The following is a 15,098-nucleotide window of genomic DNA, read 5'->3' on the forward strand; positions in this document are numbered from 1 at the left end:
GGTTCCTAAACGAACACGAAAACACATACAGTTTTGCTCCAAACTACGATACGTTCCATGATACATCTACTATGATCATAGAATTATAGAATCCCAGACTGGTTTGGGTTTGAAGGGACCTTAAAGCTCCTCCAGCTCCAACCCCTGTCACGGGCAGGGACCCCTTCCACTGGAGCAGCTTGCTCCAAGCCCCTGTGTCCAACCTGGCCTTGAGCACTGCCAGGGATAGGGCAGCCACAGCTTCTCTGGGCACCCTGTGCCAGCGCCTCAGCACCCTCACAGGGAAGAGCTTCTGCCTAAGAGCTCAGCTCAGTCTCCCCTCGGGCAGGTTCAAGCCATTCCCCTTGGCCTGTCCCTCCATCCCTTGTCCCAAGCCCCTCTCCAGGTTTCCTGCAGCCCCTTCAGGCACTGGAGCTGCTCTAAGGTCTCCCCTTCAGGAGCCTTCTCTTCTCCAGGCTGCCCCAGCCCAGCTCTCTCAGCCTGGCTCCAGAGCAGAGCTGCTCCAGCCCTTGCAGCATCTCCGTGGCCTTCTCCGGACTTGCTCCATCAGCTCCACATCCCTCTCATACTGGGGGCCGTTGACCTGAATGCACAACTGCAGGGTGGTCTCCCCAGAGCAGAGCTCTGCTGTACTTGATACCTATAACTTAATACCCAAAGAAAAAACACTGTACGAGCACTGTCACCTCCCCACATTAGTGCTAGCAGCAACCTGGGCCACCAAAACAGCCTCCTCTATTACTTCTGTGCTATTACCCACCAGCTTTTCCCTCTGCGCTCCCTGTCTCTTGCTCTCCATCTCTTGTGCACTGACTTGGGAAGCTCCAGGCTACACCTACACGTGTATCCGTGTCTGACTGCCCCAGGGCCTTGGGGACAAGAGGTCAATGGAACAAACAAGAGGCGCTGCACCTGACTCCTGCCTTCCCTGGAGGTGATCCCGCTGTAACAGGCTATGTGCGTTCCTGCTCTGGGCATGCAGGAGGGTACCTGGTGTCTTCTATCTGCAAACCTTTCAACAAAAGACACTATTATAAGATTAAAACCAAGTTGAAGGAAATTCCTTTTATTGCGAGTTCAGATCGCATCTTATCAGGTTTCACAGCTCAGAGCGCAGACTCCAGCAGCTCGGCTGTTTGTTAATCACTGTTCCAGCTGTGGCTGACTGTTTCTGCTCACCTGGTTTTTGTCACACTGAAACAAGACACACTGCCATATTCTGTGACAGGCATTTTCGTTAGAGTAACACATTTCTCCTTCATCACTCAATACCAAGTGCTCAGCATAATTAAACAGGCTAGCACAACACCGCTGCCATCCAGATACCCCATTCACTACCCATGACACCAAAGATGTGGGCTTACTCCTGGCACAGGTCTCAACGTGGAGAAAAAAAGAGATTGATAGAAGAGTGTCTGCTCCAGCCTGCAGTTCAGAAGCAGCTATCTAAAAGTTCAAGTCAATGCTTCAAAGAGAGTGAAAAGTGTTAGAACAGGCAAAGGACAATAAACAAGGTAAGAACTTGCCCAAAGGGTGCTAACAGCATCATGGGCTTATGTTTCTACATCCGCTATAGAGCACTGCACAGCTGCAGCTCAGAGTCAAAGCAGCTACAAGGAAGCCCGCCAAGCCAGTAAGACAGGCTGCAGGGAGGCTAGCACACTCACACAGCAATGACCACCGTTAGGTGGTATTCCTAGCACCTAAAGGGGCCAACAAGAAACCTGGAGAGGGGCTTGGGACAAGGGCCTGTAGGGACAGGCCAAGGGGAACAGCTTTAACCTGCCAGAAGGGAGACTGAGCTGAGCTCTTAGGCAGAAGCTCTTCCCTGTGAGGGTGCTGAGGCGCTGGCACAGGGTGCCCAGAGAAGCTGTGGCTGCCCCATCCCTGGCAGTGTTCAAGGCCAGGTTGGACACAGGGGCTTGGAGCAAGCTGCTCCAGTGGAAGGGGTCCCTGCCCATGGCAGGGGTTGGAGCTGGAGGAGCTTTAAGGTCCCTTCAACACAAACCATTCATGATTTTGTGATTAAAGCTCCAAATCAGTGACCAGGATGGCTCAGCACAAGAATCCTCTCCCAGGCATCTCCTCCTGTACAGACCGATGGCTCTGCTCATACCTCCCATCATACCTCTGGAGTAAATGAAATCCAACCACCAAAACAAATGCTCATTTTCTGATGTTTACTGGCTGAGGTAATGGCTCCAAGTGAAACCCATCGCCCTCACAGGGCAGAGCCCCTGTTCTCAATGTGAGCTTTTGAAGTCCAGCAAGAAAAAAAATAAAGAGGGTTTTGTTGTTTTGTGTGTGGGATTTTCCCCCCTCCCTTCTTTTTTCTTGACCGATGCGATACAACCAGCTTGATACACAAATTAGAGGTGATCTCATCAGTCCGCTAGCCCAACTAAAGCAAGACCATCACTTGCAGGGGATGTGCTGGCTAGATACTACTGATTGGCCTGTGAGTAGCATTACTATGGGGGTACAAATGCAGCCTTCATTACACAGGCAAGGCATGGCTCCCAGCTTTCAATCTGCTGCAAACAGCTTCGCTGTATTGAAAAGTGGGATTTTAGAGTGCCTCACGCTCGCTGCTCTGGTCTTCAGGCAGAGACTATGGCCAGTCCTGCCACCCCTCCTGAGGGAAGGAAATGACCTATAGACATCACATGCATCGCCGATTCACATGGAACAGACGCCTTGTACAGAGTGTCAGGCCCTGAAAGGAGAGGAAAAGCACTTGAAAATTCACTAAGAATAGTAAAACGTGATTTAGAAGCTTTTGCCTTTCATTTCTCATAAACCAGAACCCCATCACATCTTTCCACCAAGTTTCTTTTGATTTCTTTGTTGTCTAACTAACAATGCTTGAAAGCCAGCAAAGTCTCATTTCTAAGATGTTTCTGTTTTCAATCGAGCAGCAGAACTATTTATTTTCCTAGCCAGTGATGGAATTAAACAATTTGTCTTTGAAAACTCTATAAGCCTTCAACCTGACAACCCCCCCCATCTGCTTTTCAGATTAAGGTACTTTGATTTTTACCAGCTAAAGGTTTATGAACTGCTGTATAAACCCAATTACTCTCACAGTAAATTATGGAAAGCTTACATGTTAGCTTTTAAATTTTTCCCTGTGGAGCACTCTGGAGATGCAGCAAAGGAAAGGCTCCCAGGGCATTCCGAACTAAAATGCGTAACAGGGAAAACCACGGAGCTTCCAGAAACTCGGAATAAAACCACCTCAACATAGCTAAGTGAGGATGAGACAAACCCCAGGAGACACTTTTCAGGGTAGGACTGTTAAAAAAAAGGGGAAAAAATAAAGCTCCATTTCAGTGGGACGGAGTTCTTTAAAAACAGATTAAGTTTCATCTGGGGTAGTATTTATTCCTTAGCTGATCTCTGCCTCACCTCCTGATTGAAAACAGGGATAGAAAAGATCTTCATGTACTTGCTTTCACAGAATGAATTACGGAATGGTTTGGGTTGAAGGGACCTTAAAGCTCCTCCAGCTCCAACCCCTGCCACAGGCAGGGACCCCTTCCACTGGAGCAGCTTGCTCCAAGCCCCTGTGTCCAACCTGGCCTTGAGCACTGCCAGGGATGGGGCAGCCACAGCTTCTCTGGGCACCCTGTGCCAGCGCCTCAGCACCCTCACAGGGAAGAGCTTCTGCCTGAGATCTAATCTAAAGCTACTCTCATACCGCAGCCAAACTCATCCCACCCCAGTGGCAGTATTGCTAAAGTGCTTATTTCCATGGAACAGAGTTTTGCTCCAGAGGATGGAAGGAGGATGTGGCTGCAGAACTGATCTATAAGGAGAGCTGGTGTTGGGGCAGCAATGGTGCCCATCCTGCCCCTTTTTCTGGCCAATGCCAACTGTCCCAGAACTAGTGAACAGAAAATGAATGAGCTGCTGCCAGCATTATGCTGTGCTTATTGCCAAGGACTCGTGGTATTCTTCTAGGTCAGTCTTGGTTTGGAGGTTCAGCAGTGGGCTCAGTTCTTCCGGGTGTTCCATGTGGCTTCCCACCTAGGGCCAGAGCAGGGCACATCAAGCAAGGGCAGGGAACACCCTCTTACAGAGCAGCTCGCTCTGCACAGTTCTCCTCCTGGTACGTTTTGTCACTGCTGCATTCAAGCACCAAAAGAACGGTGTTAGAAGAACATTGCAGTGATTCACTGGCAATGTCTGCTCTGTATGTGCCTGTGATGCAGAACGCTGACTGATATGACCAGCAGCACTGACTGCCATGTCCATTACCAGTGCCACACAGCTCAGCAGCAGCCACATGAAGCGACTGAAATGATTTAGATTCATTAACTAGGGCAGAGCAAGAAGCAGCACTCCCATGCAAGTGTGATACAGCTAAACCAAGCTCATGCTTTCCTTTGGAGCTGGTGCCTTCCCTGACTGACTCCAGAGGTTCAGTGCTGTGTCCCATGCGGTGTTACGGGAATGCCAGGGACAGCACTCAGCTGGGACAGCACAGGGACCAGACCCCAGTGCAGCATCTCCATGGCCTCCTCTGGCCTCGCTCCAACAGCTCCAGGTCCCTCCTGTGCTGCTGCCCCAGAGCTGGATCAGGGCTGCAGGGGGGGTGTCCCCAGAGCACAGCAGAGGGGCAGGATCCCCTCCCTGAGCTGCTGCTCACGCTCTGGGGGTGCAGCCCAGCACACGGGGAGGGCTCTGGGCTTAAGGGCTCACTGAAGCCAGGTTATGGGGAGCTTCTCCTCACCCAACACCCCCAAGTCCTATCAGCACCAAGTATGTGAAAAACCTGATACAGAATGCGAGGAATTAAAACCACTCCAAAGTTTTCTGCAAAAGGAAATAAAGAGCTTCTGAACTCGTAACTTAGCAGAGATTTGTGAACTAGAACACCCACATCAGTTCCATTAAACCACCTGATAGTCTTAACAAAACATTTTAAATAAGCTCTGTTTCACCTGGGAAGGGTGTGACGGCCATAGGGAACATTTCGCTATAGAGGGCTAAAGATGCCTTCCAAAAAAGCCAACTCTTCCACAAGACTGCTCAGAGGCTTCTGAAGCAGGCACGGCCCCTCCTGGGCTCCCTGACCAGGAGCCAGCCCAGAGAAGGACCATGGAGAAACAACACAACCCCACTGCTAGGGATGTGTGGAAAAATAGAATATGAAGACTAAAGCAAGAAAAAATAGGGAATAAAAGTATTGCAGAGAGGGCAAACTAAGAGCAGTCTGCCTCTTTCATTTGTAGTTTTTAGAGTCTTTTCCTTTTGGAAAAGAGCAGGAAAGTCATTCTTCTGCAAGATGTTTTAATTTACATTCCCATTCTGACATCTCATTCACAGGCCCATCAAAACAACCCAGGGAAAAGGTCAGACACTGTGTAAGAGCTAGTAAGCATTAATTAAGCAGCACTGAAAAACAAGAAACATCCCACACCGCAGCCATGCTAATGGCTCTTCCGAGTCACCACGGACCTCGTTCACTCTTTAGGACTTTGAGTTGCAAAGTTTGATTCAGCTTTCACAGCACAAATAGCCACAGGAAAAGCCACCCAGGCCCCAATTCACCATATCAGGATTATCTGATATGACGGCCACTTCCTCCAGCCCCAGGCAAACTGCTTTACACCCTCCAACAGACAGAAGAAAGAAGTACAAGGAATACTTCCATCAACTTCAGGATACAACAAACAGGTCAAACAGTGAGTGCACAAAAATAATTCACACTTCTAGAGGAAGATAAAAGCACTAAATACTGAGAAATGGCCCGTGTGGCACCAGTGGGGTGCAACGGTTAATTTATTGAGACAGATTAATACACCCACAAAACCTACAGCGTTAAGGCAGTTGTGACCTCTCTAGATTGGCTGCCAATATGATATAGGTCCAAAAGAAATTACCCTTTTCTACTGCGACAGAACAATAAATTGGCTTCCATGAATACAGTGGTTAAAGAATCCAAGTTCCTGACCTTGAATGTTTTACTAGTAGTATGCTGTGCTGTAGGGAACAATCACGATGACATTTGCTGAAATGTGTGGGATTTATGATATAATAGGTTGCACATATGTGCCAAAAGAGAAAAAAAACCTCTTAAATCCAAGCAAATCAAGATTAATTAGCTATTAAAATAGCCAAGAAAACTCAGTGCAGTACAGGTGGCACAACAAACCCTCTCACTTTCCGAACACGGTGACTAACGCTGTTTTTGAGGTCACACTGTCCGTGTATCTTCCATCACACTCTCACTGGGAAAAGCAAAACTTGCAGCTCTTCTGTAAAGCCCTGCTCTTTGTAATTGTGCAGCTTTGCACTTCCATAAACAAACGGCACGCAGCCCTTTCATAGGAAGTCCCACTAAGTCCACAGGAAAATCCTGTATCGCCTGGCTTTGATCATCGAGACAGACCGAAAATTAGCACCGGTATTTTTACAATGATCCCCGTATGCAGGGATAGGCCACACCACACACGTTCACCTCTCACTGTCACACTCACTTGAGCTCCCCCCTTTTCCTCCAGCCCCAGTGGCTTTTTGGTTTATTGCTGCTAATTGCAATTACAGGTGTCCAGAAAGCAGCAGATGCCTCGTACCTCCCGTGCCGTGCCCACAGCCCCGCGCTTCGCTGTGACCGGGTCCCTGCAGCAGCCCCGAGCAGACATCAGGATCACAAAGCAAACATTCTTCTGCAATCACAGCAGCCTGACTTCTTTTCTCCTGCCTACTGCCCCAGGAATGCGAACAAGTCATTAATACCCTGCAATCTGCTCGGTTTCCCTCTTAATCCGTATTTCAACCAAGCCTCTCCTTGCAGGAGATCATATCAGTATGTCCCTAGCAGTCAAACAATGCGGGAAAGAGCCAATGTTATTGTGAGCCTGAGGTGGAACGACTCGATTCCCAGCAGGAGATCAATTTGTACAAGGAAGCAGCCAGCTCTTCTCCAGGAGGGGTAACCACTTCAAATGAGTCAGGCTCACTGCGACAACAAATACCCTCGCTGGGACACGGTCAGCTAGCAAAAGCTCACAAAGGCTGCTGGTCTCTTCCTGCGGGTCAGGAGAGCAAGGCACATACATCTCCTTTCCTCCCACACACATTCACAACCAAGACACCTTTACGCAGCATTTCATGTCCCACAGGCACCTCTCAACTCTGATCGGGGATCATGTCATGGGAAAAGATGCCCTGTGGCCATGGTCTTACAGAATCACACGCTGGTTTGGGTTGGAAGGGCCTTGCACACTGCCAGGGATGGGGCACCCCCAGCTTCTGATGGACCAGGACTGCAGGGGGGCTCTCCCCAGAGTGCAGTAGAGGGTGAGAATCCCCTCCCTGAGCTGCTGCTCATGCTCTGGGGGTGCAGCCCAGCACACAGGGGGGTTCTGGGATGCCAGCACACATGGCTGGGTCATGGGGACCTTCTCATCAGCTCAAGTCCTTCTCCTCAGGGCTGCTCTCATCTGTTCTGCACCAAGCCTGTGTTTGTTTTTTCTGATTGCCAAGATTGCAGAACAGACTGACTCACTGGAGGGGCAATGAGGACCAGCTGATGCAGGGCCACTGGGGTACCAAGAAAGTCTCTCCTCTGCAAGCATTTGGAAGTTGCCTTTCATACACTTAACTCTTCATTCAGCTGTTTACAGGATCTTTGAGTTATTTGTTAAAGACTCAACATCTTCTGCCACTTAACTGGGGAGCAGAAGAACTCCTTTACCCACTCCTTTAGCTACCCAAGTGCTACCCTGAGCAAACTAGGACTTGATTTACATGGGAGAATTGCTGCTTAGCAAAAGCCTCCCACGTGAACACCCTGATCCCAGCTAAGAATACTGAAAGACAAAATTAGCATGGAAAAGTTCTAAATCCTCACCAAAACTGTTTCTGTAAGGGCTTCCGGTTTAGGAAATTGTGAAAGGGATGCAGTGAAAGCAAACACCACTCCATCACCTGAGGATTTTCCAAACACATCCTCACTGCTTTTCATCTTGCAAAAATACAACCCAAGAAGAATTCCTCATTCCTCAGGGTGAAGGGGCTGCTGAAGGGACTGCAGAGACCAGCAACACAGCGGTACCTACACTCAGCCATTACAACCCTGCTACTCTCAGAATTGATGGACGTATTAATTGGAGGCAGCTGCAGAGAAAACTATCCCAAGGCCATGAGTCCTTAGTTTTCATAGATAATTACATCTGCCTGTGGCCTCGCCGGGAATCATTCATGTAGGGAATTTTGGGGGGTATTAGATTTAAATACAGCAATCAGATTTGTTAATCCATAGGACAAGGCAAACCAAACACGGTTTCATTCAGGGAACTGTTTAGACTTTCAACATTGACATTAATTCAGCAGCAGGAAAAAATTAGCAGCATAATGCATGCTCATGTAGGTTAAAAATTATTAATGGTAACCTCCTTCCCTCCCCCAGTGCCTATAAGGAGACTGCAGATCTCTCCATGGCTGCCTAGGCTGCAGGTTTATTCCCTGGCTGCATCTTTACATATCACTCAATCCAGTGGCCTTTCTAAAATATAGAGATTTTTTGACAGAATGAATTAGAAGAACTGATACACGGGTTTGCCACTCCAAATGCAGCCAGTTTCTCCTTGTTACTGTATTATACATTTAAGACCCAAGTTTTAAACATGGTTGAGCTGGTTTCATTACTCTGAAATAACAGAACATTCTCAGATAAAAATCCTAGAACAACTTGGCCAGTTCCCTTCCTATCAAGTCCAAACTCTTCAGTAAAATGGACTCCACCTTAAAAGCAGGTAATTTTTTAGCCCCTTTCTTTACCCTGGAATTTCCTATGAGCTCGGGGGGAGGAAAAATAATAAAAAAAAAAAAAAGTAATTTTCTTGTCTGTCCTATTTATGGTCAGTTTATTCCAATTTATGCTTAAACCAGTATCCTTCTCCACCTTCAATAGTTTTTTCCCTCCCCAGTATTTTACTGCCAAAACACGAACAGAAAGCGAACCCTATCTCCTAACCATCCACATCTGGCCAGACTACACAGCCCTGCCATTGACCTCCACAGCCCTCACTTCTCTGGGCCTATTCTGCTCCAATTCATTCTTCTGGAACGAGAATCTGAAAATTAAGAGTCATTTTCTGACGACGCTGTCTCCCGGCACAGTGACTCCAGCTGCCATGGTGGCCCCAAGCACACTTGTCACCTGCTCCATGGTACACTGGTTTTCTCCCCATCAAACCAGCAAGGATTTGGGCAGATTTGGGACAAGCTCAGGACCGGACAAAGACAAACTCAGGGCTTCAGCCTCACAGCCACACTTTAGGAACTCTGCAATCATCAGACAACGATCTGAACCACGCTGAAGAAAATCTGACGGATCAGGCACAGGAGGTTATCTCATGGCATTCCAAAGAATCCCACAGACCCTTGGCAAACTAACTGCCAGAGAAGTTGCTAAGTTGCCAGAGAACCAGCTAAGGTTCACAAGCACCATAACAGGGGAAGTACCTTTTTGGGGGGGGGTCAAGAAGCAAAGAGAAAGGTAGAGAGTCCTGCACAAAGACATACAGCGAGCCCCAGGACAAGCCAAGAATGCAAGTCCCAAGTTCCAACCACCAGACCGCAACTATTCAACAGCAGCCAGGAGTGGAGTTGTTCCTAAGTCTATAGGAGAGAGCACCTTTGATACCACAGCTTGGATTTCTCTAAAGCCACAGGCTACTGCTGAGAATCAGAAATTAATGTGCAATTTGATATCTCCTGCTTTGGTGAAGCTGCACCTACGCAGTCGTATTTTTCCTTGTTGAGGTTTGGAGGACGGGGGTTGTTCCATAGAAGCTGGAACGAATTAATATTTCCTTGAGAACTATTATTTTAAGGGAACAAACCAGCAGAAGGGAAGAGGTAAGCCAACGTCTTCTATTTTCTTTTAGTTAAGCGTCTGACAATACACAGTATATTTTATTCAGGATCTAGGCCCAAACACTACTAGGTGATAAGCTCTTTGTTGGGCTGTTACTGGAAAGCATCCCAGGTTCTGCAGTAACATCCTGATTTTTGCAATAACTACAAGCTTAACATCCATGTCACAGCCATGACTGAGAGAAAGACCTTTCCCAAAGAACGGCATCTGAGGTATCTGTTTGCCTCTCCTGAAAACACGCTTCGGCTAGTGCAGTACCACTTGTTTGTGTAACTGGAGAAGTGTCAAGCCCTCTCCTTCTAGTGATTTAAACTCCACCAGTGTTAGAAGGAAAACAAAGAACAAAGATGCTGAAATATCCATCATCCTGCAGAGCGCCCATTGGGAATAGCTGAAGGAATGCAGCGTGCCGTGAGCCGCTGGCCCCGCTTCCAGGTTACCGCCTGCTCAGCGCACGCAGACTCCCCTTCCTGTGCGTATGGAGAGGACTCGGGAAAGAATTCACCTCGATGGCTCTTCCAGACCATCCAGGGCTCCATATCCCTGCGAGAACCTGCCTGACCTGAACGCATCACAGACTGATGGATGCCGGTACCATGCTTGGTGCTGCAGGACCACAGCAGGTTCTGGAGCCTGGGCTCACAGGCTGCATGGGCAACTCCTGCCTCTGCAGAGTTGGCAGAGAGGCATGTATTATTCTTGCCCTGAAGTTAATACTTCAGCAACTTCAACAAATTCAGCAAACCCAAGAATAAGAGCTGTTTGCTAAGAAGGGATGTCCCTGCCCACGGCAAGAGGTTGGAATTACATGAGCTTTAAGGTCCCTTTCAACCCAAACCAGTCTGTGATTCTGTGATACTAAACGCAGAAACCTACACAGGACGTTTCTTCTCTCATTTTCCAAATTTGGAGATTATATAGGTGTATTTTATTAATCCTAGAAACTACATAAATGCCAAGAAGGAAACTCATTTCCTGTGAAAATCAAGATACCAACTTCCCTCTTGCTTACTGAGGAAAGGAAGCATAAGCAGGGAGATAACTAAAATAAATTAGATAAATGCAAGAGAAACAGTGTGGTGAGAACACTGAGTGGAGCCACACAGGGTCAAACACTGCCCTTGGTAACCTCACCACTTGGTAACCTCATGCCAAGCACAGAGCAGTTTCAGGATGGCCACAGCCAGGCCACTACAGGCTACACATCTCCTGCCCACTGAGTTATTCCCCATGACTAGAGTCATACTGAACTGAGGTGTTCAAATGAGAAGACATGGGTGCAGAATGTTACTCCTTCCCTTGTTTACTGCATTTTCTCATTGGAGAAGAATCCATTGGTGACAGGCAGAAGTAACTCAAGGGAAAAATTAAAACAGTCAGGGCCATTTCAGGAGCAAGGGAATCCCAATGAGCAGAGTCACACTTCTGAAGGGGCTGAGCCACAGCATTAGGGAGAGACACAAGCATTACAGCGATGCCAGAGCTTCACAGAATCCCAGACTGGTTTGGGTTGGAAGGGACCTTAAAGCTCATCCAATTCCAACCCCTGCCACAGGCAGGGACACCTTCCATTAGAGCAGCTTGCTCCAAGCCCCTGTGTCAAACCTGGCCTTGAACACTTCCTTGAAGTTCAGCTCAGTGCCTTGCCAAACACACCCCAGGTCTATCAAGTGTATCTTATCACTGGGATGGAGAAAGAGACCCAGGAGGCAGGTACCCTGCGCTCCCAGGGTAAGACCAGAGGGGAGAGGCTCTTCACTACCAAGTATCAGATGTGCTTGACCTGCTGAGGTCCTCTGCAACAGCATCCCTGACAGGCACAGGACTACAGGACCATCAAACCTGTAGCCGTTTGCTGACCCCATGCTTCAAAACCACCTTGGAAATAACATATGTGCATTATTTCAGGCAATATTTAAAAGCAAGAAGAAAAGCAGTGTCATCTTTTGACAAGGGATAAAACGTACCTTTTGATTCCTAACTCTCCTCTTTAAATGGTTTATTCTGTGCTTCTCTCCCACATGGAAAGGATGAAGAATTACTGGGGAGGGTGATGGTTCAGAACAGTTTAAGTGTGCATGAAACGGCTGTTCACTCTAAGCACACCACTTGTGCTCTAGCGAGATTGCCACAAGCCCATGACACCACTCATCTGCTCAACAAGCTTTCATTAATCCAGCTGGAGACTCCTTTTAACTCCCCCAGGGCCAAAGGGAAACTTACGGATATTTTTCATGTTTAGGATATGGGCACAGGCACAAGGAACACGGAAACATTAAATTGTCGGATTTCTCTTCCCCCACTCCTCCCTCTTTTTTCCAGAAGAGAGTCTTCCAATCCCTAAAACAGATCCAAAAGCAGACTGCATGTGACTTGTGTCAGCAAGCACTGAAGTCATCCACCCCTCTGAACCACTGCATAGGATTGCTGTGACAGACCAAGTGCCACCAGTCCCGTGAACAGCCAGCCAATATTTACTAACTCGTATCTACTGATTAAGTGAATGAGCACCACACTAAGAGCAACAGCAGATGGAAGTTGAGGCTTGGTGAGAATGTGAGCCCTACTGCCAACAGTGCTTGGCACAGCTGTGTTGAGATCAGTTCCTAATGTGCTGGCACATCACCTTTCCTACAAGGACAGTCTATTATAAGGAGATCCTTCAGCCTTGAAAACTTTAGTTGAAATTTGTTCTGTTCAAGTGTGGCGAGACACTGATGCTGGAGCCAGGCTGAGAGAGCTGGGCTGGGTCAGCCTGGAGAAGAGAAGGCTCCTGAAGGGGAGACCTTAGAGCAGCTCCAGTGCCTAAAGGGGCTGCAGGAAAGCTGAGAGGGGCTTGGGACAAGGGATGGAGGGACAGGGCAAGGGGAATGGCTTGAACCTGCCAGAGGGGAGACTGAGCTGAGCTCTTAGGCAGAAGCTCTTCCCTGTGAGGGTGCTGAGGCGCTGGCACAGGGTGCCCAGAGAAGCTGTGGCTGCCCCATCCCTGGCAGTGTTCAAGGCCAGGTTGGACACAGGGGCTTGGAGCAAGCTGCTCCAGTGGAAGGGGTCCCTGCCCATGGCAGGGGTTGGAGCTGGGTGAGATTTAAGGTCCCTTCAAACACAAACCAGTCCGGGATTCTGTGAAATGCCACCACAGTTGCACTGTAACCATTCCACAGAAAGCAGAGTGAGAAATCTGCTTTGCACTTATAATAAAGTTGTAAGATTTCTTTTAAATCACCTTTGATTATTCTGTTTTCAACTTATGTTTGCTTTTGTGGGATGTAACCTTCCACCACTTAAAACTTCTCTTGTCATTCTCTTCCAACATGAACTGCAGTTTGATACGGAGCCTGTTTGGAAGCATATAGCAGGTACAGGTTTTATTTCCATTCCTAGTATAAGGGAACTCTTTGTTCCCTTTGTTTGAAATGTGCCTCTTCAACATGTAACTGCAAGATGGGGAAACAGATCACAAGGCATCCCATCCTGAACACTGACACAGGGCAGTGCAAAGCAGGTTAAAGACACTGGTTTCCCTTCTCCAGCACCTTGCCTGGGAGATAAAATCGTTTTCAGTTGTGAAGGGATGGTGGAAACAGTCCCCAGCTCAGATGTTCCTGTCTCTCATCTGCCTTCTGTTTCTTAAAATAGCCTTCAGGTGAGAAGGTGATCAGCATCATAAAGCTCACCCACAGCTTCTCCAGGACTGTTTATGGACCTGCCAAGCAGCAAAGCTGCTGCTCACAGGGGTCAGTGGTCGCCTGCCAGATGCAGCAGTGCCACACTTGTGACTCACAGGCTTTACCTAAGCCTTTTTTCACTCACAGGCTTTACCTACTGTTAGCACTGCTAAAAAGCCATAATGGAATTAGTAAGTACAAGACATTCATAACATGAGATGAGAAGGGGCAAGGGAAGCCCCAGCTCCCACCACCCCCTGCCCCCAGCATTCCTGATCATACTGTTTTGGAAAATAAAAAGAAGGAAAATCCAACATCAAGGTGCCCCTTTCCCAGAGAAGGCTGGAGGCCCCAGAGGAGGGGACCAAAGGCAGCTCCTGCAAACCAGAGCATCCTCCACACCTTCAGCTCTGCTGCCCTGCAGGTGACTAAAGGTCCTTTGTGCCTCATCACACAAGGGGCTCCACAGCGAGGAAAATGAGCTTGCTTTCTATCAGCAGCACCCCAGAGGCACAGCAAGCCCAACAGCTGCCACGTGCTGCACTTGAAGAAGTCCCAGCAAACTTCTCCTTGCCACCAGACAAGCAGCACCAAAGCACCTCTCCTAACAGATGTTATTGTGCACCTTAGAGCTACCCACCCCACCTCAGCCCTGCCGTATCTACACATGGGGAGACTTGGACTTCAACAAATGGAGGCTGAGTCAACACCCTGCAGCTGCCCAGCCTGCCCTGGAGGGAAGCAGTACAGAAAACCCATGAGCAGGTTAAATCTGTTGTCTCTAGTTCTGGTCTAGCACAAGCAGACTTGAAAACAAGTTTCAGAAAGCGGAGAACAGAACTGGAGGGGAGGGATCAGACAACGAATGTGGGAAGAACAGGAGGTCACTGGGAGTCATTTATCGAAAAGTCATTTTCCATCAACACTACACCCGGGTGCGAGGAACCTCTCCTATCAGTGTTCTTCTACCTCCTCCATGCTAAACATCAGTCCATGTTCAACCTCTCTGCTTTAAGAATAAGCACTCACCACTGAGGCATAAGAAGGAGGAACACATTGACTTTACATACAAACCTTCAGACCTTCCCTTACTAAAGTCCTGTGGTCTCCAAGTATGAAAGTGATTTTCCTTTCATTGAAAACACACCGCCCACACTACCCATCAGCAAAACTGTTCCAGTTCCTATTGTAACAAAGCATCAAATAGAGCTTTTCTGTAAGAAGCGAAGTCACAACAGCTTAACTAGTGGCAAGTCCTACACTTAAGCTAAATAGGCTCTATTCAAACTGAAGCACCGCTGCAATTACTGATGATTAGTGAAGTACTATGAAACAGTGGGAAAAACCCAAGTGGTCAACACTGACCCCAGCTGCCACACAGATGCACCAGCAGCAGCAAACACATAATCCAGCCCAAATTGGCACAAGCTCTATGATCATTAGCACATGAATGTGTACCCTGCCGCAGGCTTCTCTCTCCACTCACAGGATGGTGCTCTGAGGCAGCTTGGTCCTAATAATAATTTCCAAGTGAAAATACT

General features: G+C 48.1%; 1 protein-coding gene across 6 annotated transcripts in view; it reads right to left on the reverse strand.

The window, feature by feature from the left end:
- Positions 1-15,098, reverse strand: part of STX8 (syntaxin 8) — a 104,576-nt gene that overhangs the window by 59,132 nt on the left and 30,346 nt on the right. Inside the window, exon 1 of one of the 6 annotated variants that reach the window (XM_061366873.1) lies at positions 6,582-7,486. The exons of the other annotated variants lie outside the window; for them this stretch is intronic. Within the exon in view, the coding sequence (XP_061222857.1) occupies positions 6,582-6,738 (157 nt within the window). The 5' untranslated portion in view covers positions 6,739-7,486. Of the gene's footprint in view, positions 1-6,581; positions 7,487-15,098 lie in introns of those variants that run through there. 6 annotated transcript variants of the gene reach the window in all.

This window comes from Neopsephotus bourkii, unplaced genomic scaffold (assembly GCF_033783945.1).
Source record: "Neopsephotus bourkii isolate Nb327-2 ecotype Australia unplaced genomic scaffold, CSIRO-AGI_Nbou_v1 NB_1363, whole genome shotgun sequence".
Lineage (NCBI taxonomy): Eukaryota > Metazoa > Chordata > Aves > Psittaciformes > Psittacidae > Neopsephotus > Neopsephotus bourkii.